The 24086-nt window shown below is 38.1% G+C and overlaps 1 protein-coding gene across 1 annotated transcript in view; it reads left to right on the top strand.

Annotated features, from left to right (window-relative positions):
- The window catches only part of VWF (von Willebrand factor), a 131616-nt gene that overhangs the window by 30808 nt on the left and 76722 nt on the right, over positions 1–24086 (top strand). Inside the window, exons 16-21 of the mRNA XM_010716971.3 lie at positions 5672–5912; positions 7074–7168; positions 8662–8822; positions 14858–14961; positions 20386–20524; positions 22219–22353. Coding sequence (XP_010715273.2) covers positions 5672–5912; positions 7074–7168; positions 8662–8822; positions 14858–14961; positions 20386–20524; positions 22219–22353 — 875 coding nt within the window. The remainder of the gene's footprint in view (positions 1–5671; positions 5913–7073; positions 7169–8661; positions 8823–14857; positions 14962–20385; positions 20525–22218; positions 22354–24086) is intronic.

Genomic DNA, 24086 nt, shown 5'->3' with positions numbered 1-24086 from the left:
TGTTGTTGAATTACACTGCAGGCTTTGCAATCAAGCCCAAAAATTTATTCCCAACTGCACTTTGAAAGGTTTTGCTCATTTACGTAAAACAATGCACTAGGCTTAAGGAAAGCTGCTGTAATTCAGTGTCATGGTCTTATGATTTTTTGTTATCAATATTCCACATCGTCACATCATGTAGTGCACTGAGAAGAGAAGAAATGTACTACAGGTTCCAGAAAACTTTGGTGTTCCGTTTCCATTTTCCAGTCTGTGGGAAAGATAAAACTGACTGCAAAGTTGTGAGACTTTGTGTTTTTGCTCTGTTGGAACAGAGTAATAATTTTCATTTTCAGAAACTCTAATTTACTTGATTTACTAGTTTCAATCCCAATTAACTTGTATTTCTGCTATATTATGTTTATATTATAATTAGTAAATTAACTTTCCTCCTCAGATCATTGCTGCTATTTGTGTTTTTTTTTTTTCTTTCCCTTTTTGTTCTCTTTCCCTTTCTCCCTCTCTTTTTTGGGCTAGTGGGCCTGCTATCCCCCTGTACAGTTATCTTTAGACATGTGGGGCATTGGCTGGGAAATACAAATTGAATTTTTAATGTTAGCAGAAGAGTGATTTTCTTAGAATGCCATACAAAGAATTTCAGAGTTCTGTAGCTAGCTTTGACCTTCTTAGATTAGATTGTAGGTCTGCCAGACTCTGGATGCTGTACTGAGTTTTTTCTTTTGGCATCATGCCGACTATGAAACTGTTCTTTATTTTAGAAGTGCTTTTTAAAGGATTAAATACTATTATGTTCAGAACTTTAATTCTTAGAATGTACTGGTTTCTTATGAAGTTTGCCACTTTCTGCTTTAGGTGTGTGTATGTGTGTGTAAAACCAACAGGAGCATTGATGGAAACACCTACCTGGTACCTGTATGCTATGTTGTATGATAGGAGTATTGACAGTTATATCCCAGAGGAAGTAGCTAATTTTACAAACAAGACAATGTTTATTCAGGTTTCCAGGTTTTTCTCTCAGTTCCATGTGTTTTTTGGAATGCTAAATCGATTCTCAGCCTCCCCGAACATATTCTTCATTTACTTTGTCTGGAGGAAGCCTTCCCCATACCTGGAGAATATGGAGTGGCAGGGAATATGGAGGGGCTTAAGAAAAATTTTAGGGGAAAGGGGACCTCTGGTGTCATGGGATTTCACTCTTGAACACCTGTGTCATCCCAAGAGCCTATGCAAGTATTTTAAGTCAAGGATGTTGTGGCTTAGGTAGATCTGAGGAGGTAGAACTTATTTGGGGCTTGGCTTGTGCTTACTGGGCTCTATATAATTTCAGAGAGAGAATTTCTGAGCTGAGATTGAAGTCAAAAGGGGAAGTTTCAGAGTCAAAACTACAGAGAACGAGCATTGGAACTGTGCAACCTGATCAATCACAGGGGGCACCAGTATCAGTGTCAGTTGCCCCTGTGGAAGGACAGAAATGGAAATGGGTGCCATTGCATCTAGAATAGAAAGAAGCAGCAGCAGAGGAGGAAGTAGAGGAAGACCTGGGTGTGGGACCATTTCCAAAACCACTATTATTGAGAAAGGCAACAGAAATAACTAAAAGGCAAGGAGATGAGACCTTGGAGGAGGAGAAGGTCACTATTACCACTACTTGTCGACCTCTGAAGATGACTGAAATCCAAGGTTCAAGAAAGGAGTTTGCACAGCACCTGAATGAGACTGGTTGCATCACCTGGTTGCTTCAGTGTTGGACACCTGAGCCAATAGCATGTTTTTAGATGGTAATGAAGCTTGACAAATAGGAAGCATTGCTAAAGATTAACCTTTTGACAGAGGAATTACTAGATGTTTGGTTTCGGACACTGTCTGAGAATGAGTGTTATTTTCCATAGGGGAAAAACAATCTTTAAAAGACTACCTGGAGCCTGAGATGAAAAAATGGACTACTATTGAAAAAGGTATCCAGTATTTGAGGGAAATAGCTGTAGTGGAAATGTTATATGACCCCATGTTTGTTCCTAACAATCTACACCAAGACTGTGATCCTGAGGGAGTTACGAGCATGTCAGAAATTCACAAGAAAAGCACTAGAAAAGTATGCTGGTACACTAACAGCAATGTTTGAAAGATAGGAGGAAGAATGGAAAAGACTCCTAGTCTTTGAACTGATTATTACATCTTGAAACTTCAAATACCTCCATCTCATGCTTATATTTCAACCATCTCAAGAGTAACAGATAAAATGGAGAAGCAGGATGGTATACTGGAGGAACTGTCTCTTGATTGTGATGAACATGTGGTGGTATCAGAAACACCTGTTCAAGATCAGGATGATTAAAACAGTCTACTGAAGGAGCTCATCACTGATTAAAGGTGGTGAATCCTGCTCCCCAGGTGTATCATCAAAAGTCTCAGCTATTAAAGACATATCTTCCTGCTCAAGTAAATGACTGCAGTAAATCTGTTACATGCTGCCTTGTGGAGTTACTTAAGTGAGCATGGGGAATGTATGAAGAAGTGGCACAAAAAAATTACTCCTGTGATACAAGCTCAGGTGAGAGAATTACAAAGCAGCTCAACCACCAGTGCAATTGGTCCAGTTACTGTAGATTCTGATCGTGACTCACAAGAGAACAATTGCAGGTAACAAATAGAGGGGCCCTGCCCTCAGCCATAGGGGTGAGAGAGGTAATAAAGTGTATTGGACTGTGTGGATTAGATGGCTGGCACGTCATACCCACAGAAATATGAGGCAATGGTAGACACTGGTGTGCAGTGCACTCCAATGCCTTTGAGTCACGAAGGAACAGAATCAATTAATATTTCTGTGGTGATGGGGAGGTTCCCAAGAGTTGACTGTGTTGGAGGCTGAAATAAGCATGGCTGGTAAAAGCATCCTATTGTGACTGGTCCAGGGGCTCCATATATACTTGGTATTGATTACCTCAGAAGGGGCTATTTTAAGGATCTCAAACAGTATTGATGAGCCTTTGGAATAGCTGCTGTAGACACAGAAGGTGTTAAGCAGCTGTCTGTTATGCCTGGCCTATAAGAAATCCATCTGTTGTGGGGTTGCAACTAATGCAAGAACAAAAGTTGCCAATTGCTACAAAAAAATGGTGTACAGAGAGCAGTACTATGCTAACAGGGATTCCTTGCTCCCCATTCATAAGTTGATTTGTCAACTAGGGAGTCAGATGCTGATAAGCAAAACTCACTCACCTTTTTACAGCCCCATACAGCCAGTGGCGCAAAGCCGGTGGAGAATGGAGGCTGATGATAGACTATAGTGGACTGAATGAAGTCACCGTGCTGAGTGCTGCTGTACCAGACATTCTGGAGCTCCAGTATGAATAGGAGTCAAAAGCAGCCAAGTAGTTTGCCACCACCGACATTGCTAATGCATTCTTCTCAATGTTTTTGGCCACAGAATGTAGGCCACAGTTGGCTTTCACCTGGAGGGATGTTCAGTATACCTGGAATCTTTTCTCCAAAGGGTTGAAACATAGCCTGACCATTTGCCACAGATTAGTTCAGACTGTACTGGAACAGGGTGGTGCTTCTGAGTACCTGCAGTATATTGATTATTGATAGTGTTGTGTGGGGCAATACAGCAGAGGAAGTTTTGGAGAGAGTTTTGCTACTAAGCAAAACAAGTGAAAAGACCTGCGCAGGAAATTAAGTTCTGGGGAGTAATGTGGCAAGATCTATGTTGTCGTATCCCAGGCATGGGATAAATTACTGCCATGTTTCTGTCCACTAGTAAGAAAGAGAGACAATCTTTTCTGGGTGTAGTGGGCTTTTAGAGAATGCATGTTCCAAACTCGTTGTTAGCCCCCTTTATCAGGTGATGCATAAGAAGAACAATTTTTCGTGGGGCCCTGAGCAGCAGCATGCTTTTGAGCAGATAAAGCAGGAGATAGCCTGTTGAGTTACAGTGAGCTGTAAGAGACTATTCTTTTGCACCATTGTCTCAAAGCTTGCTGAAGAACACTGATGGACATGTCCTAGGCAGGGGTTGAGAAATCCTTTGACTGAGGAACAGAGATGGACAAGTTCAAGCAAGTCCTGGTCGAAGTTGGTAAAATCTTTTGTGTGAAAATTTGCAAGACGAGGGCAGCGAGAGAGAGAGAGAGAGAAGCCATAGATTATGTCAGGAAGCAGACTTTTATATGGATTTATCTCGAGGAAGATGGCCATCTCAGGGGCTCTTACCGAAGCACCCAGGAAAGTCATGCTGGCAGAAGAAGGATAAAAAGGGGATCAATAACTATGAAGTAGAGGTTTTCTAACATCAGATTCCTCATCACATGATGCCAAAATTGAGGTGGCTCAAATAGACTTGGACTGGCAACACAAGGGTGAATTATTTCTAGCTTGCTGTGCCCGTGAGACTCGGGCCGTCAAGGAAGAGATGCAACATAAGTGGGCCAGAGATCAAGAGGTGGACTTAACTATGGAGGCTATTGCACAGGTTATTCTTGATTGTGACTCATGTGCCACAATTAAACAAGTCAAGAGGATGAAACCTCTCTGGAGAGAAGAGCTATGGCAAAAGGTATAAATATGGGAAGGCTTGGCAGGCTGATCATATCATCTTGCCATGGTGATGGTAAGTATTATGTGCTTACCATGGTGGAGGCAACTACTGGGTGGCTTGAAACATATCCAGTATCCCATGCCACCATCCCATGCTACCACCCAAAATAGCATACTCAATCTCAAGAAACAAGTCCTGTGGTGACACGGCACTCCAGAAAGAATTGAGTCAGATAATGGGACTCATTACAAAAATTCTCTTGTAGATACTTGGGCCAAAGATCATGGCATTGAGTGTATTTATCATATCCTCTGTCATTCACCAGCTTCAGGTAAAATTGAATGATATAATGAGTTGTTTAAAACTATGTTGCATGCAATGTATAGTGGAACACTAAAGCAGTAGGAGAAGCATTTGGGAGAAGACACCTGGTTGGTCAACACTCAGGGATCTATCAGTCACAATGTTCCTACCCAATCCAGCTCCCTTCATACTGTAGAGGGAGATAAGCTCCACGTAGTACATGTAAAGAGCATGTTGGGAAAAGTGGTTTGGGTCTTTCCAGCTTCTGGAAAGGCCAAATCTCTCTGTGGAACTGCATTTGCTCAGGGACCTGTGTCCACTTGGTGGGCGATGCAGAAAAAGGGGGATGTTCAATGTGTACCACAAGGGAATTTGATGTTGGAGGAGTGCAGTCAGTAATTCCATGTATGCACATATTTGTGTGTGTGTTTAATGCATTAATGTTAATTATTGTTTGTTTATGTGTATATCAAGCATGATGTAGTGATGTTGAGTAAGGGGTGGAAGGTCGTAGTTTTATGATGTTTGTTATTGGTATCCCACATCATTACATTATATAGTGCACTGAGAATATCTGAAGAAATGTACTACCGGTTCCAGAAAACTTTGCTGTTCTGGCTGATGGATAAGAGAAAACTGATTGAAAGTCATGGGACTTTCTCTTTTTGCTCCCTGGTGGATCAGAGTAATAACCTTGGTTTTCAGAAACTCTCTCATTTATTCGATTTATTAGCTTCTGCCCTAATTAACTTGTATTTCTGTTATTATAATTTGTTAATTTCTTCCCTCAGTTCAAGACCTGGTCTTCCTGATGTACATATCTTTCCACAGCAATGACCTGTCCTGAAGGCCAAATTTACCAGCAGTGTGGGACACTGTGCAACCAGACGTGCCGATCTCTGTCCTTCCCAGATGAAAACTGTGATGAATTCTGCATGGAAGGCTGTTACTGCCCACCTGGGCACTACCTAGATGAGAATGAGGAGTGTGTACTAAAGTCCCGGTGCTCTTGTTACTATGATGGTGAGATCTTCCAGCCAGAGGATATCTTCTCGGATCATTATACTATGTGGTAAGTACAGGATTTATTGCTACATGCTGTGATTCAGAAATTTTTGGATGGTTTGACTAAGTGGTTTAGTTCTGCAGTTTGATTATCTCCTCTGAAAGCAGTTTAAAAGAGAGCAATTTTTTTGCCTTCAACTAAACAAATTTTGCTGTTGCATCTCTTCATATCATTTCAAATGGCATCTTAATTAAAACAAACAAACAAAAAACCCCAGGTTATTAAGCCTTATTCTGTGAGCAGTTTCTGACAGTTTGGAGTTTATTTACTGACAATGGCTACTTCGTAGGCTTTCAAAATTACGTTTGTATACTGCAGTACCTTTAATGTTTAAACCTTATTACTTACAGAAGATACAAATATTAAATAGCATTTCTAGTTGTTAAATTGGGTAGTGGTACACTGAGAGTAGGGATGTGTAAAGTAAAGGCAATGACAGAGCCTTTATTTGAGATGCAGATGTTATAGAACGAGATATCAAAGAAGGAGGAATTAACTCACTCCTCTCAGCAACAGTTTAGAAAAAGAGGATGAGCTGAGGAATGTAGCCTTCACCAGTTTGAACTCAGATGCACCAGAAAGGGAGGGGGGAGAGAGGAACTGCTCTGGCTCTGAGTACATATGTGCTTCCAGTAGCATGGCTGGAAGTACTGCTGAGAACAGGGAGTGAGAGAAAGTGTGGATCTAGGGCCCCCCCCGAAGGCACCCACGTGCTCACATAGTGGTTCAGGCTTTGACCTGGCAATTCCACTGCAGGATGTAATTGATATATGCTCATGACATGCTTAGATTTGGGAACAGTGTCTTCTGCTTTTCTATTCTACCACTAATGCAGGCACTTTGTGGTCCATTACCTCCACAGCAAACTTGATTATAATTATGCTCAAATTTATGCCCGTGCATAAAAATAACTATGCTTTGGATTCAGTGGGACAGGGACAAGAGTAAAGCTCGGCTACCATGCTAATGCATCACTGATTGTCTCAAAGAAGTTTGGCCTTTAATGTTGGTAAGCTCATTGGATGGAGAGCAGCAGATCAGTCCAAATTAGAGGTATATTTTTGTTACTCTTGCTGGTTTCCTGTAGGCCCATCTGGAAAAAGCATCGTAAGCTGGAGAAAAAACAACAAATGTCACTTTGTTAAGTATAAACTCTGTTTTTCTTAGCTATTGTGAAGATGGTTTCATGCACTGCAGTAAAAGTAGAGCTCCTGGTGCCTTATTACCAGATGTTTTCGCTGATGAGAAGCCTTCTGCCAGAAGTTAGTATACATTAATTAATATTTCCTGTTTTTTCTTCTTTTTTTTTCATCTTTCGTCTTCTGGTAATACAACATAGGGAAGAGAGGGGGTTGTGTGTGTATTTTGTTATAGGATACAAATGTTTGCATGGCAGGTGCAGTGCTCATTGCATCCCACCTCTCAAAATCACATCTAGTCACTGTAATTTCTTTGTACTTATAGAAGTTAAGAAATTCTTTAGTGATCTGAGGCTTCCAATTACAATTCTAGGATCATACGACATCAGTAACTAGGCTACTTTATACCTCTTTCTTCTGGCAAACAAGCTCTCATTTCCAGTACTTTTTTTTTTTTTTTTTTGCTTGAAAACTAGCCTGCTGCTGGACACTGACTGTGCCTTCCAGCCAGCAGGCATTTCAACTTTAAATTTCCTGGAGTCTGAAAATTGCCTTAAGAGAAATCCACTGCATTGAAAAACATCACTCCAGTGGTCTGGGACTTTGTGATTTTTCCATTGATACCCAGATGGAGATCTGTAGAATTGTGATAGGAGAGGGCAATCTGAGACTGAATGTCTCTGAGAGGACAGGGATACTGGGGATTTGGTGAGGCCTGGGAATAACCCTGCACAATCAGTGGGAGTAACCACAAATATAGCATTTCCATTGCATTCAACCAAAGGATATTATGAGAAATTTTTTGGTTGATGAGTTTGAGACGAGTTTATCGATTGACTTTGATTGTTTGAATTAACTGTCAAGCATCCGTACTGCCAAGCTTCTAGTGGAAAATACTGCAAATCTGACTGACTGGTAACAGCATGACAGCCTACTAAATATGTCTTCATAGACCACCAGTAACAGTAACTCCTTCAAGTTAAGACTTTTAGAGTACATCAATATTGACTTCTCACCACATTCATGCTTTACTGCTTCAAAGACATAATTTTCCTGGAAATAGTTCATTAAGACAAACAAACAACAACAACAACAAAAACAAAGAAAACACCACAGATCCTCACATGTATATAGTTCATTTGCTTGAAAGAATAACCAAGAGTTCATTAGGAAATTATCTCAGAAATTGAAGTTTCACTTGAAGTTTCAGAATTTGAAAGCATTTTATTTACACTGTGTGCATTTTTATTAACAGTTGTTAATGGAGTTATGCTTGTTTTGGAGGTGAACCTAAATGCAGTATGCTGCTGATGCATCTGAGAACATCTTTGTGATGATGCTTGTGTACAGTGCCTACACAGATTTAAATATGTTTCAAAATAAAGTGTACTTGCAACTTTAGTGCAATTTGGAGTCTGTTTATATTGGTAGGATGGTATTTACTGTAGTGCAATCATTTTGCTTCTGTGTTAGAATTCATTCTTATGTGCTAGTTTAACTGTAGTGGTGTTGCTCTATTATATATCCTAACTTAATTATCTAACAGCCTTTAGAAAAATACTATGCTAACAATACTTGAGTTCTAAAAGAAATTTCTGTAAACTTATTTTTTCAAGTCAAAAGGAGCTTGACATGCAGATCACCCATGGTAACATTTATCTGTCCTGAAAATAACCCAAGAGCTGAAGGGTTGGAGTGTGCCAAAACTTGCCAGAATTTTGACCTGGAATGCATCAGCCATGGCTGTGTGTCTGGATGCCTATGTCCGAAAGGGATGGTAAGGAGGCTTAATTGCACAAAATTGAAGCATACCACATTTGATTTCTTGCTATCGTTATTTCCATCAGAGTCATCTTGCAGCTTGGAAACGTCGTTGTGAATAATTTCACAATGACTATAAAGTTATGGCTGGTTTGAAGTGTCTATATATGTTGCTCTGGAGCTAATGTCTCTTGTTTCCATGGAAATTACAACAAATACTAAGAGCACAATAACACTATTTTATAGAACAAATTCTCAGCCACAGAAAGCTATTTCTCAACATTTTTACTGCTACTAACTATGCATCTTCACCAGTGATGAACAAGAACTTGCGAGCCACAATTGTAAAATTCCACACCTGCAGAGGTGACACAGTGTCTTCATTGCCATTGCTGAAACACAGCACCCACTGCTTCACTGTGCTCCCCTTCACTGTTTGGTCTCCGTAAATATTCAGCAAGTGTTGATGAATGTCAGTGAGTGCAATTTTTTCCCTGATGGAGGAAATCAATTCCATACTTTTAGTTCAGTCTGTATCAGCTGCCATTTTGTCAGACTGCCCCTTTGGTGCCATCTGTCACATGGCAACAAAATGTAATGGAAAATTTGTGGGGAAAGTCCAACCTCTACTGCTATAGCACTAGTGTCCACCTCTGATGTCACAGGCCAACATAATGAATTAAGAGGCATTATTTTCAATGGAGCCCTTTTTATTAGCCTGTCCTAATATACAAGCGCTCATTCTTTCTAACTAATACACTTGCATAGAAGATAACAATTGATAACCAAGTAGCCAAACATTTCTTTTTTTTTTCTTTTTTTTTTTTTTAAGATCAATTTATTCTTTCTTCATCTGTCCTCCCAAATGCTTCCTCCATCTTGCTTAATTTCCCTGATGGGAGAGAGTGAAACATGCAGAAATACATAATTAAACTACCCACTCATCATCCAGCCAAGTTTTTCTAGGTATCTCTGTGTCAACTCTCTCCCTCTGCTGTTACCTTTGCTACAAGATGGGAGCTCCCCATGGGATGGAAAGTGGAACGTGATACTTTCTAAGATGATGCCAGAGATATATTGGAATTGTAGATGGTGTGTTGAACATGCTTTCTTGAGTTCAGGACTATGTACCCCCCGCAACCCTTAAATTTAATTGTTAAGTAATCTTTTAATTGAAGAAATACTTATTTGCAAAAACAGACTGTGAACTCAGTATCAGCTTAGAGCCCTAATACAAAGCATCCAGTGTAGAAGGGAAAGCAAATTACTGCTATTTTTCTTTGAGTGAAAGAAAAACAATGTTCAGAGCTGTACAACAGTAACTGGGCAGGTGAAGTGTTGTGTGTAGGATCTCACTCGGCAGTTGGGGATTGAGTGCTATATGAAGACTTATGTCATTGTCTGAACCAATGATTGAGCATCTGGTGAAGAGATGGGCTAGCACTGGGAGAACAGGTGCAAGCAATTCATCTGTGTGACTGGAAGAGATGGACTTGGGTTCCCCCCCCATCCTTATGTAAGTGCTAGCAACTGAGAGAAAAATATCTTGATTCAGAGTTTACTTCTCTCTGGAATGTTCCAGTGTGCTCTTGCCTTTGAGATGGAGTAAGCTACTCTTTCATAGTACTGGCCTTGTGATTAATACCTTTCACACGTCCTCCTAAACTGGTTAGAGGCAGTTTGTTACCTCTTTGCCTGTTATGTTTGCATAGCCCCAAGAATTCCATGAGAAGGATAGAGGTGAAGAACATGGTATGCTTTTTATGAAGTAGAGGCCAGTCTTGAATTGTCTACCCAGGAGAACTGTTGGGACGAAATTTATGATGCTTGGTGTATGAAATGTAGATGGAAATATTTGATACGTGTTGGAAAAAGAGAATTTATTTTGTTGGAGGACTAAAATATCCTACAGTTGTTTGCTACTTGTGGTACTTACAGATATGCAGGTACTATTTTCTCGTGACATGAGATACAAAGCAAGAGGTTTTCAAATGTTGCAACTCAAGCTGTATAAAAATGCAGAAGATCATTTATTGCTCTTTTATGCCTGTTCAGAGTCATATATGCTGGATATTACTATTTGCAAGTGAAGATGTGAGTTCTTGCAGGGCTGAGGTGTATGTTTATTTTTAGGTTTCAGGTCTCAGGAATTGACTTCAACAGGACAAAAACAAACTTGTTAGTATTTAATCTTCCCCTTTGTTATATAATTTATTTTATTTTCAGTTGGTTGGAGTTATTATTCAAACATTCAAACTACTTAACATTTTTGCTAGGCAATACAGTCCTGAACACTCTGGAATGAGAAATTCCATTTAATTCTGTAGTGGTGTGATGTGTGCCACTGAATTCAACTGAGGAGTTAGGCCACCTTTAAAATAACACACACACACACACACACACACACACACACACACACACACACACACACACACACAAAAAATCCCCACTCAACTTGTAAAACAAGCTCTTCTATCCACCAGATGACAGTATGGTTCAGTCTTCCAATAGACTCATATATAATTGCATCACAATGCATCTGGCAGAGAATAAATATATGAAACTGAGATTCACATTTCTCAAAACCACAATGGGACAAGCTAATGTATAGACTACTTTGCTGTAACCATAGCCATGGGAGACAAGATCAAATTGGTGATTTCTAATGAAACCTGGTTGTGTATTGCTGTAACCTTAAACTCTTGAAGCATGCCTTTATGGGACAATGCCAACTTGCTTTCTCATCACCAATAGGTACCTAATTGCTTAGGGGAGGCTTTTCTCTGGTTTTTGCATTCTGCAGTGAGCCATTCTGTTCCCAGCAGTACTTGATAAAGAAAGAATAATTTGAGCTGATGACCACATTTCTCTTTCTATCTTCCTTGTCTGTACCTTTACCAAGGAAAAACACTGCAAAGTCATGAAGCCTGTGTTTTTCAGAGTTGTACTGGCAGGACTGAGTAATAAAAGGACCAGGAGAAGGTGAACTCTATAAAATTACAATACCAGACTACTGAATATTTATGGGAATAAATATATGCATGTAGTACATGTCCTGGAAATACCTGTGCCATTTTACAGAAGATCTTTCTTCTGCTGTAAGTAGCATTTGAAAATCATGAATTCTTTCCAGTAACTTATTGATCTTCTTGCTTCTGTAAAATGGCAAGCACATCAGAAATATCCAGTATGCTTAAAAAATTCTTCAGTACAATTTGCTAATATATGTAGCAGTTAATACTTAAGTATGTTATATCCCTATGCTTTTAGAGGTATTTATAGATCCATTAGTTATTTGTGTTAAATAGGTCCGTAGTCTAAAATCTTTAACCAAAATTGGCTGCCAATTTTGAATTACATACTTGAAAAATAAATCAATATAATCAAGGGTTGTTAATGAAGTTGATGCTGGAGTTGTCTAGATATGAATTGGAACATTTTCTTGAGAGAGAAATTGCTGATCAGTCTATTACTTTCTTACTTAGAAAATGCAGGAGAAAATTTATTACTTACAGCTGATTGTTATTCCAGTTGAAAAGTTCTCTAATTCGTTGTATGGAACTTCTACATTGTTTTGATTTCTTGAAAATAAAAATGTTCAGGGTGTTGTGATGTATCATGAAAAGTAATTCTTTCTTTTTTTTTTTTTCTGGAGAGTGGGAAAATTTCACTGCTTCTGTCTTTGGAATGAAAAATTACTTCACAAAAATATATGCAGAAATAAGAGGAAAAATATACTTCTGTGTATTAGCTTACTGCACTCTAGGTTTTTCTCATTGGAAGTTATTAATAAATATACAAGTGCTGTGTTAACCATTTACCTGGGGAAAAAAAGAGGACGGAAGATTCTGAAACTACAAAATTCAGAAACTCCAAAACTGGAAAGTGAGAATTTTTCAATTTCCAATTGCAGCAAAATGAGGGTCTAAATTTGAAATGAAAATTTCTATTGTATTGTCTGCTGTGAGATAAATCTATTTCTAACTATGATATGTTACTCAAAAAATAATAAAACTAAACCATCTTTGAGGGTTTGTTTTAAAAACTTCAATCATTTTTCACCAGAAACTTAATAGACTTTTTTTTTTTTGCTTGCTTGCTTGCTTTCCTTATATTCCTTAGTGTAGATTTGTCTTATATAATGATATGACATTCTTCAAAAGGAGTCAGTATCAGCTTTCTGGTATGCGCATCTACCGAAGGATAAAGCTTTGTAAAACAAACATAACATGCAGGTAACAAAGTTAAATTCAGGTCTAAAACACTACATTTTGAATGCTTAATCTTAACGTTTTTTGTCTGCATGGAGTCAATGGCAGGCTGTTTCACTTACATCAGCTATTGGGTTCTAACTTCCTTTAATTAATCCCTTACTCCTTCATAACTTTGGCTGACTTTCTCCTGAGATTGTCAGGTTTATGAGGAAAAACAGTGAAAATCTGAGTTAACCTTGTAGTGAGATACATATTGAAAGTGTATTGATTAAAAGAGCTTCAGATGCATCCTCAGCAAGAGTTCAGAGTAGAAGAATCTTAAAGATTCTGTGGTCTATAAAGGTGTCCTCACTTTTGCAAAATTTATTAATAATTTAACAATTAGGTAGATGGTAAGAAAGTGGTGGACATTTCTTTCAGGTCCCTAGCTGAGGAGAGATTCAGCATCCAGTCAACCATCTATAATCTCATGGATGCACTCTTAGGAGTACCAATGTAAGAATGTGAGGTAGAGCAAAAAGCAGCTGTAGTCATTGCAGTGGTTGCTTCCCATGAGCTGAGGCACTGTTTGATCTTCTGTATTAAATGCTGTATATTAATGGAATGAGAGGATGCCATAGAAAATCCAGCTCTTTATTAATGATTCTGGCCTAGTAGATAATGACTGGTTTAAGGCAGAACCCCAGCTCTATCATCTAGAAAAGTATTTATTCCCATTTGCTTCTATTGACATAAGTTTATTTGGCATGATAACTCCCCATAATCCAAAATGCTATTTGTGAATGAATGGTCTCTGGGATTTGAAATCCTTTTTATTTGAATTCCCTGTGGTGATTCTAGGTCCCCACAGGAGAAGACATTCTACTCGGAGAGCTATTCTACTTAATAAAGTATTCAGACTACATTGATCTCATTGGCTCAGATTTAATGGTAAAAAAAGAAAACTATTTTAATGATTTTACAGAAAGAATTTAAATTGAGAAGGTGATATTTTGTGACTTCTGAGTGAGAGGGAGAGGAAGCACTTTCAATTTCAGTATTCCAAGAAGCAAGAGCCAAACTTCTCCCTAGTTTTACAGAACCACACTGAAGTAACAAAATAAAAAATAAAATAAAAAAAATCATAGCCAGTCTTGATTTTTATCTTCTCTAAAACTGAATGCCTTCAGAATGGAAGGGGAGTTAAAAATAAAACAACAACAAACCTGACGAAAAATGAAGTGTGTAAACCCTTTTTTTTTTTTTTGTAGTAAGCAGAATGTATTATTTGTTGTTATATAAGGATGAACTAATCCTTAGTTTATCCTTAGTCCTAAACTGAAAAAGCAAATGCTAGAATATAACACCATATTTCTCTGCAACAGAGCCTACGAGGGTGGAATAATATTTTGAATGGACTTATAGTTATTTTAGTTATCTGGTCGTCTTGGTAGTAAGGAGTCATTTGAAAGAAATGGAATGACTGCTGCAAATTTTTGAGTCAGGTTGGCTTTTGAGGGGAACAGGCTGTCTGTGATCACAAAATCTTAACCTGCTTCACATGTTGTTCCTGGTCAAGTTGAAATTTTCATTGTGATTGTACTCAAATTTGTTCTTTTAGCAGTTTATGCTGGTGTTTAACCAGTGAACCAAGGAAGTGATTTTACATATCCTTAGCTCTACTTCATGTGGGGAAAAAAAAAAATTAAAAAATTAGAAATGCTGTATCTTTCTTACATCAAATATCTTGGAATGATTTTGTTGATCTTTTCTTTTATCTACATTTTCTTGTGCTTACTATTCTGAGTTCTTGTACATACTGCTGGGTCTGCATGCTAAAAGACTGTGTTTTGTTTAGGTGCGACATGAGAACAAATGTGTTGCTCCTGACAGATGCCCGTGTTTTCACAATGGAAGAGAATATGCCAAGGGAGAGACAGTGACTAAGGACTGCAACACTTGGTGAGTCAATGGAACTGTGTTTTTCTGCAGGAAGCCTAATGTATTTCTAAATATGAGGGCTGCTCTGAAAGTAATGCCTCCTGTTCTATTACGTTGTTCCATCATGTCAGAAGTGGTTGTTGGTGGTATGGCAATAGAACTTGAACCTTCCATTACATTTTATTGCTGTGTTGCAGATGGTAGCAAGGAGCAGTCTGACAAAATGGCATCTGACATGGAAGTGTGTATGAAGCAAAGGGGTGTCACTGAAAGTGGAAAAAATTGCATTGACATTCATCAATACTTGCTGAATGCATATGGAGACCCAACAGTGGATGTTAGTACAAGAAGGTAGTGAGTGGTGTGTATCAGCAGAGGCAACAGTAACGTAAAAGACTAGTCACGTTCTTGACAGCTGTGTAAATTTTTATGAGCATGGCATGCAGACTATTGTTCATTGCCGGCAAAAATACATAACTAATGATGGTGACTGCTGAAAAACAGTATTTTGTAGCTGCGAGTTTGCTGTATCAAATAGTGTTACTGTGTTTTTTATATCTGCTGTAGTTTCCATGGAAATAAATATGATGCATTACTTTCAGAACAACCCATATGCATGAATATATAAAACATATGCATATCTAGTTTTTCCATTAATGGATCAATTTTGTATGGAGGCAGGATATGTAGTGCAATAATACATGTTAATCAGATCAACATCTTCCTTTTCCATGTGGCATAAAGATCAGTGCCATATCTGCCAAGTTGCACGTGATGATTTACAAATACGTAAAGGCCTACATACCTGTGTAGGTCCTCTATAGGCAGTAGGTAGGGGATTTGATGCTTCATCTTGCAACGCAATAATCAATACAGGAATTGCTCTGTAGTGAAAGGAACGAAGACTGCGTTTTGTTGTTAAGCTCTTTTGCCATGCTTTGCATGGAATCCCACAAATCATTCCTTTTTAGCCAGAAGAACTTATCAGCAGAAAGGCCACAATATGCCAACTGTAATATGACAGAAACTCTTCAGGTAAACATTAGAGATGTAAATGGTGAAGAAGAGCCTCAGGAAAGGTATACTTTATTTGCCTACTGGTCATCTTTTGGCTTCTGCCTGGATGGCACACTCACTGTTTTGTATAGGTGTTTTTGGCTTCCATGAGTACTTGTGAAAAAGAATAGTACCACTCCATGCAGAAATCCAAGATACCCAAGTGTACAAGGTGCACAGCATCCAGCCACCAGTGGCATGGAAAGTGTTCTCTTTGGATTTCAGTTGTTCACATGCATTTTACAAAGTGATACAGGAAATTACTATTGCTTTGAGAATTAAGAAGAATTGAAAGTCTGCAATTTAGAGCTCAGATCTTCCTTTTTTTCTTTTTTTTCTTTTTGTACTGCTGTTGCAGGAGTTCTTATTCTCACTTGTTCTTAGCCAGATGTGAACACCTGCAAATGCAATATATAAGACGGAGGTGTCAGATTTGGCATTTATGTTTGACTTGACATATGGGAGACCTTAGTTCATGAAGAATGTAATGTTTTCAAGTCTCAACTAGTGGCAAAATTTGTCATTCTAAGAATCGTGGATAAATAAATTTGGAATAATGTTTATGAAGCACTACACAGAAGAAATTAGCAAATTTCTTCTAATTGAATTTTGAAAAGCCATATACTTCATAATCTGGCTTTTTACATACATACAGAATCTTGGTCTTACTCTACCTATTAGATTTAATAACAGAGGATGTAATAGGCTTCACATTACTGAAATTTCATTCTTTAAAGAAAATCTACTGCACAGTTTTTATTATGCTGTGAAATGTTTTCAAGATTAAACAATTCCTCCCAGATTAATGCAATAGACAATGCAGTTCTGTAACTGTTATTGCTTTTGTTAGCAATTTGATTTTGGGAAAGTACCTTAGAATTTTTATCCCACAGCTTTTACATTGTGAAGAAGGGATAGAATTCCCTTTTCCCCACCCTTACAGAGCTTGATTAATCCTCAGTGTCTATCTGTCATCATATATGAGGGATACTCTGAAAATAATGCCTTCTATTTTATTAAGTTGGCCCTAGATGTCAGAGGTGGATGTTGGCAGTATTGCAGTAAAGCTTGAACTTTTCTGCCAGTATTCTACTACATTTTGTTGCTATGTGACAGATGGCAGAAGAAGGACATTTTGACAAAATGGCATCCGTCTGTGTGTCTGGAAAGGCATACAAAGCAATGTTGTGGAATTGAATTCCTCCATGAGGCAAAAATTGCACCCGTCGACATTCATCGACAAGTGCAGAATATACAGAGACCAAACTATGGATGTTAGCACAGTGAAGTGGCTGCTGGGCTTACTGATTTTATTATTATTATTTTTGCTCAGTCTCCTGCTAGCTAGCAAATCAATTTATTGATTTGGAATGAATCCCTTCATACTTGCAGATTCAGCAGTAAGGCTTGTGAATCTCCATAATATCTCCAGAAAAGGCAGGAGGCTTGGGTGAATGCCCTGAAGAAATATCTTCTTATCTGTATTTCTCAATTTCCCTTATTTTAATGTGAGGGTTATGGTATTTACTTTCTTGAAGCTTATTTGTAAAGGTACTGTGCAAAACTTAGATTATTAGGTGCCACAGCAACAAAAGTCTTGCTGTCTTTGTGAATAATAAGAATCTTGATTTATTTTTTCTGTTACACTATTATAATTATATGTTTCAATATAATTGAGTTTATACTAAGGTGTTTGTTTCCTTTAAGAAAGGAGGAGCAAGAAGAAAGAGAATACCACACACACACACACACACACACACACACACACACACACACACACACAAAAAGAATGCAGTCAGTTTCATCATGACATCACTGTTTCTGTAGTTCAGCCACTACAGCAAAATAGGTATAATAATATGAAAACTTAGCCTCCTACCTGATTTATCTTCAGAATTCCCCACGCTGTGAAAACATGAGACATCTTGCTTTGCTCTGCATGTCAGGCAGTCCCATCTTTTCTTCCATATTCTTCCATGTTTAGCTTGTGAGGAATCTAGCAGGTGTTCAATAAAATATCACTGGCAAGATAATAGGCAAGAAACCACTGGTATATCTCCTTTCAGGATTAGGCATACTCTTATTGCAGCTTATGTCACATAAGTGGAGGTTTGGGTTGGAGTTCTATTTGTTTGTAGCCAAATGTGAATTCTCTTATACAGAAGATGTTCGGATTTCACCACCACAGGAGACCTTGAAAGATGTCATCACACTGACATTCCTCAGAGAGTATATGAACGTAGCTATTGAGGTACAGAAATAAATATTTCTATCCATATGTGTGCTCTTATCAGATCATGAAGTAATGCCTCCAATTACTAGGTCAATAAACTATCCAGAAGAACGAACTTCATTTAAAAATAGATACACCTCTTTAGAAAAGGATGTTATTAAACTTAACTATAGACTCTGAACAAAAGCCACAGGGCAAACTGTTATAGTCCTGGTTACTTAGTCTCCAAAGTTGATCACTAGAGTAAACACATTCTTTGTCATCATCAAATATTAAATTTACTAATATTTTAGCTTTCAGTGAGGAAAAATTGACAGTGCTGCAAACAAAAACAGGCTTGCTGATATTAAATTTTATATTTAACCTGTAATCTTCCTTAGAACTGAATCAAACTGCTTTTCTAAGAGGATACTGTAAGAAGAGCAGGATATCTAAAATGAAGTGCTAACAGTATTATGAAATATTCCAACAGGGTCTGTTCGGGCCTCTTTTTGTAATGAAGAAATTCAAAAAGCATGTATTCCTATGTGCAGCTTGTAAAAACAAAACAAACAAAACCCCACATATTCTTTAAGTGTTGAATGTGTTAATGTGCTGTTTCTGCACTTAATGTTACTGAATGTTACATTATGCTGATGAGTGAGGTGCTCATTTGGTTCATAATAGCATAATTAAAGTCCGTCTGGGTAAGGATGCCAATAGCCCAGGAACAGAGCCTTCTCAAGGCTGAAGCCAAAGTGGATCTGCTGGAGATGCATCTGAGGATGGACAGCAGAGAAAAGTGTGTAAGTTCCTCAGAGCTGCATTAAAGACATGTAAGGAGACTTCACTCCCATGTGGTCTGCAGTAGGATCCTCTCTGACCTGTGCCCAGCGAAAAGAAGGGAATGTTGAGATCAAATCTCACCCTGGGGAATTTCGTGATTAACCACAAGTGAAAAACTGAAACAGCTTCCTTCTCCCCAAACGACAACCAACAAATCCTAAAATGGCAAGAAAAATTTACAGAGATATTTTTATACTTGTATTTCCAGTTCTGAGTACTGGGGATATTATATACTCATTTTTCAAAAAATGTGCTACTTTGATGTATTAGGCAAAAGATTTCTTGGTGTCAATTTAATTCAGATCAAGAAAAACATTAGACATAGTAACTCAGCATGTGAAATAGACAAAACAGTAGAAAATTCTGTTGTATGGGAACATGAATAATACAGTACAGTATACAGCTGAAGAACGTACAGAGAGTTAATAATGTACAGTTGTGCACCTTCTGTCCAAGACTGTTTCCTGCAGGGGAGCTTGAGAGATGAGTTAGGTTTTAACATCATTACTTCCACTGTGAGATGACAAACTAGCAGAGAAAGTTGTTCTGTTCATAAAGCCTTGTTGCATGTGCTTCTTACTGTGGATGGATCATAGACACCTCAGTTTATTTCAGATTTAAAGAAAGCTGATTGCAAAGAAAGTCAAACTGAACTATTAGCTTTTTGCATTTATAATCAACCCATTTTCAGCACAGAATCTGCATCCCTAATTATGTTTGTGCTTACTACTTATTGCAGAATTTAATCACTGACACTTGCTTGTAAAACTTGGACCCCAATCTTCTTTTCAAGTATCTTGATGAGAAACATACTTCAGTCATTAACAAAGTTTTGGGCTCTGAGCAGAGGTGCCACCTTTTTCATACGAAAGTAGATTAGACAGTATGTCCTGCTTTACAGATGTACAAAGGCTCAAAATCCATTTTCCTTCCTTAATTATTTGTCACCTATGTTTCTTTATTTTCAAGTGCTTTATTTTGAAAACTCGAAAAATACCTAACTGTGAAAAAGTTCTGAACACACTTTATGCTGAAGAACCACCCCTTTCTAAAATACATTGAACTTAAGGGCCCCCAAAATCTTTGTGTACTGTTCAACACATACTGGTGTATGGCAAGTAAGAGTAAAAGCTCTTTCAGATGGTGAAAGGTCATTATTTTGTATCACTGCTTGTTGTGTGTCCCTTGGAGAATCATCAGCTCATGAGCTCCTGGAGGGAGATACTTTCACTGTCTCACTTTTCCTCAAGCACTTTACATTCTTTTACTTGTTTATATCATTACTTGCAATGTATAAAATACTAAAGATCACTCATTTTCCTCTGTTGCAGTGTATGTCATGGTCGAAAGTGGGAATGCACCAAAAATATCTGCGATGGTACCTGCACTGTTATTGGTACAGCTCATTATTTGACATTTGATGGAATGAAATACAAGTTTCCAGGAGAATGTCAGTATGTATTAGTTCAGGTAAGAATATGTCAAGTGCGTAACCCATCATGCCTGTGTATTACACCAGGAAATCTAGCATTTGCATAAGTCACCGTATCACTGTCTTGATCACTAAGCCAGACTCATGGCAGAGGAGAGCAGAGTTTATCAATGGCTTCAAAAATACCTTGAGAAATTAGAAGACTACATCACATTATAGAGAAGTGAATTAGGATCGTGGTGTGTCTAGCTGGCAGTCATAAAATGTGTGTCTGTAGAATGTTATGGAGGAACAATCCAAATTTCATTTCTAGTGATGAATTTTAGATGCCCATTAGTCAGTCCTTTCTCCCTTTCTGCTAACCTTTTCATCCTCTAGTACTGACTTACTGGGTCAGACTTCTTCAGAATGCATTAGAAAAGTACTTAGTGAACGCTTTCTAAATGCTTCCAAAGCACAGTCTCTGCTTGGTCACTTTGGCAATATCACTGTTTCATGCACAAAACTGGAGTAAACTACTTGTTTTCCTCACAGCAAAGTGGAGGGGTGAATAAATACACACCACACTAACTTTAGTCTGTGATTTACAGGAGCTGTCAGAAATTTGGAGAGTTAAATGAAATTAAGGCAATTACAAATGCAAATCATTATGTATTTAAAAGTCTGTGTTCAAAAGAAGAATTTATTTTAAAATTTGGTCTAAAGATAGACGGATCTGCTGTTAATTTATATAATAGCCTTCTGCAGTTAAAAACTATCCTGTTTCATTGATTTCTCCCGAAGAGCCTTGAAATTCTTGGACAGAAAAGTATCATCATTGCGTCTTTGGCTGGATCTTTGAAATGTGTTTCCACTTTGATACCAGCTGTATTACCATAGAAGGCTGGTCCTTATGCTAGTGAGAGCTCAGTAGTATTATCATCTTAGGGACAATAAGAATATACACTACTACAAGACTATTTTAAATATCACTGACTGAGTGCACCTCATTCTTGAATAGGTGAACCAAAACCTCTATTAATGCTAATAGATAAATTAATCGAGGTAGGAAAAATGGACATGCCAGCATATATTTAATTTTCAATATAGATTTTGAGTATTATGTAGGTCACTCTGAAAGTTATGCCTCCAATTTATCTCTATGTAAACTATAACAGATACAAAGCACAATAATACTTCATAGAACAAATTCTCAGCCACAGAAAGCTATTTCTCAACATTTTTACTGCTACTAACTATGCATCTTCACCAGTGATGAACAAGAACTTGCGAGCCACAATTGTAAAATTCCGCACCTGCAGAGGTGAAACAGTGTCTTCATTGCCATTGCTGAAACACAGCACCCATTGCTTCACTGTGCTCCCCTCCACTGTTTGGACTCTGTAAATGTTCAGCAGGTGTTGATGAATGTCGATGGGTGCAGTTTTTCCCTAATGGAGAAATTCAGTTTCACACCTTTACTTCAGTCCATGTCAGCTGCCATTTTGTCAGGCTACCATCTGTCACTAACAAAACTATCTGTCCATCAACAAAATGTAATGGAAAATTTGTGGGGAAAGTCCAACCTCTGCTGCTGTGCCACTAACATCGACCTTTGACATTGTAATAATATACTGGAGGCATTACTTTCAGAGTAGCTCTCATATTTGAGATTTCCTTTTTCTCCAGACATCTGCATGTGTTTCTAAAATGTCCATAACAATGATTTACTAATTTATTTTTTGTCTGATAGGATTTCTGCAAGAATAACTCTGGGACATTCCGGATACTGATTTCAAATGAAGGGTGCAGCTTCACTGGTGAAAAGTGCACCAAAAGGGTTATCATTTTGTATAAAGGTGGAGAAATAGAGTTGCTTAATGGAAATGTACGTAAGTTTCTCTTTCTTTCCCTTTTTTAAAGAGTTCATTATAATTTTGGAATGTTTTGTAACTTTAGATATGAATAATCTCAGTGGTTCTTGAAAACTGTATCACCAAGGAAACAGATTAGTAGGATTATAATCATTGTATTACTATAGTTAGCCTTTTTGCTTACTGTTACAATCAGAAAGGTCAATATAGTGGAAGGGTGATACAGGAGCATAGTAGCAAAGGGACTAGCATGAATGGAATAGTGTTACAAGGGAAAAGGAAAGGTGCTCACCCCTCTTTGAAGATCTAGGCTCACAGGGAAAACTACACAAAGGAGGGATCTCCAATCAGTTATCCTTCCCCAGTGGCAGTCAGCCCTTAAATGAGGTCTAAGAGAGGTGGAGCCAGGCTCCACCCATTCTAGTTGCACAGGTGAATTACTTTCACCTGTGCTCCCAAGGCTGACTGGATCCTTTCCCCAGATGCTCAATCAGTGGTTCAGGCCATGACTCAACAGTTACCTTAGACTTAAAATTTTGGCATTTCTGCTTGATGCCGATAAGATCTCAGTTTAAAATAATATTCAATGAGGAAAGCTCTTTTTAAATATGAGAGATCTAAGATTATTTTAAGCATGCTTAAATGTAAGGAAGAGCTAAGTAGTGACTGTTCTGTGACTACTAAAACTGCAGACCAAATATAGCTGTCTTCATGTCTAACACATGAAGAAAAGAAATCATGGCTGAAACATTTATGCTGTGAAACTATCTTTCCCCTTGTTAAACTGTCAGATGGAAAATTGAAAGAACTGCAGTTCTCTCCCCACCCTCCCTTTTCCAACTAGCAGTGAAGAATTGACAAGGAGTCACTTCTACCTCTCATGCCACTCCATGAGAGGAAACAAGCTTTCTAAAAGGTTGATTTCAGCTCTTTGTCTCTATAGCTATTAAGATTGTCTGCATGCTAACAGGACTACAGTGGATTACAATGTTTCAATTGCTCAGTTTTCAGAATTACTGTCTCTGAAATGGCATCTGCACCAGAAAACTGCAAAAATGTTCTCTGTGAAATATGAAACCACTCTACCTTTTGTTTGTTTTGAGTAAGCAGACAAAGTTGATCCAAATTTTGCACAGTCTGCAAATAACCTATAAATTGAGTGTCACTGGTACTTGGTAGAAACATAGAAAACACAATCATATTTAAGAATGTCTTTGCAGTGTCCCTTGACAGCAGGTGATCTGCATAGACTTTTGGATGCTGGAGGAATGAACACATATTTTGTTTGCCCAACCAATTCTTTATTTCTGCTGCCTAAAGAATCTTCTACCTTAATGAGAACAAAAGTAGTGCAGGGCTCAGTCTGTAAAATCAGATGTAGTCCAAATGGTCCTCTAGGAGGTAAATTCTTCAGAAGACATCTAAATAAGGGCCAAAGAATATAAGAAGTGGAAATTGTCCATGGTATATATGGTATACATTGTAGGCATGTATGTTCTATGACTAACCACATTTCATATATCTAGCCACATGTCTTGGCCCCAGATTGGTTGAGCATGGATAGTCCAGTCCTGAGTAGCCCACTGTGTGATTCAAAGTTGAAGTCCTTGGTAGACTACCCAGCTATCCATGCAGATGTTCAACGCAGTATTACCCAGCTTTTGGGGGTCCACACTGCTCATAATTCAGCCCGCTGGCTACTTTGTCCATCCCCTTTTTCAAACCAGATTGTCTTGGTTGAGGGATA

This window comes from Meleagris gallopavo, chromosome 1 (assembly GCF_905368555.1).
Source record: "Meleagris gallopavo chromosome 1, MGAL_WU_HG_1.1, whole genome shotgun sequence".
In the NCBI taxonomy this organism is placed as follows: domain Eukaryota; kingdom Metazoa; phylum Chordata; class Aves; order Galliformes; family Phasianidae; genus Meleagris; species Meleagris gallopavo.
Note: the sequence above shows the minus strand (reverse complement) of the source record. Positions and strands in the feature narration are given on the sequence as shown.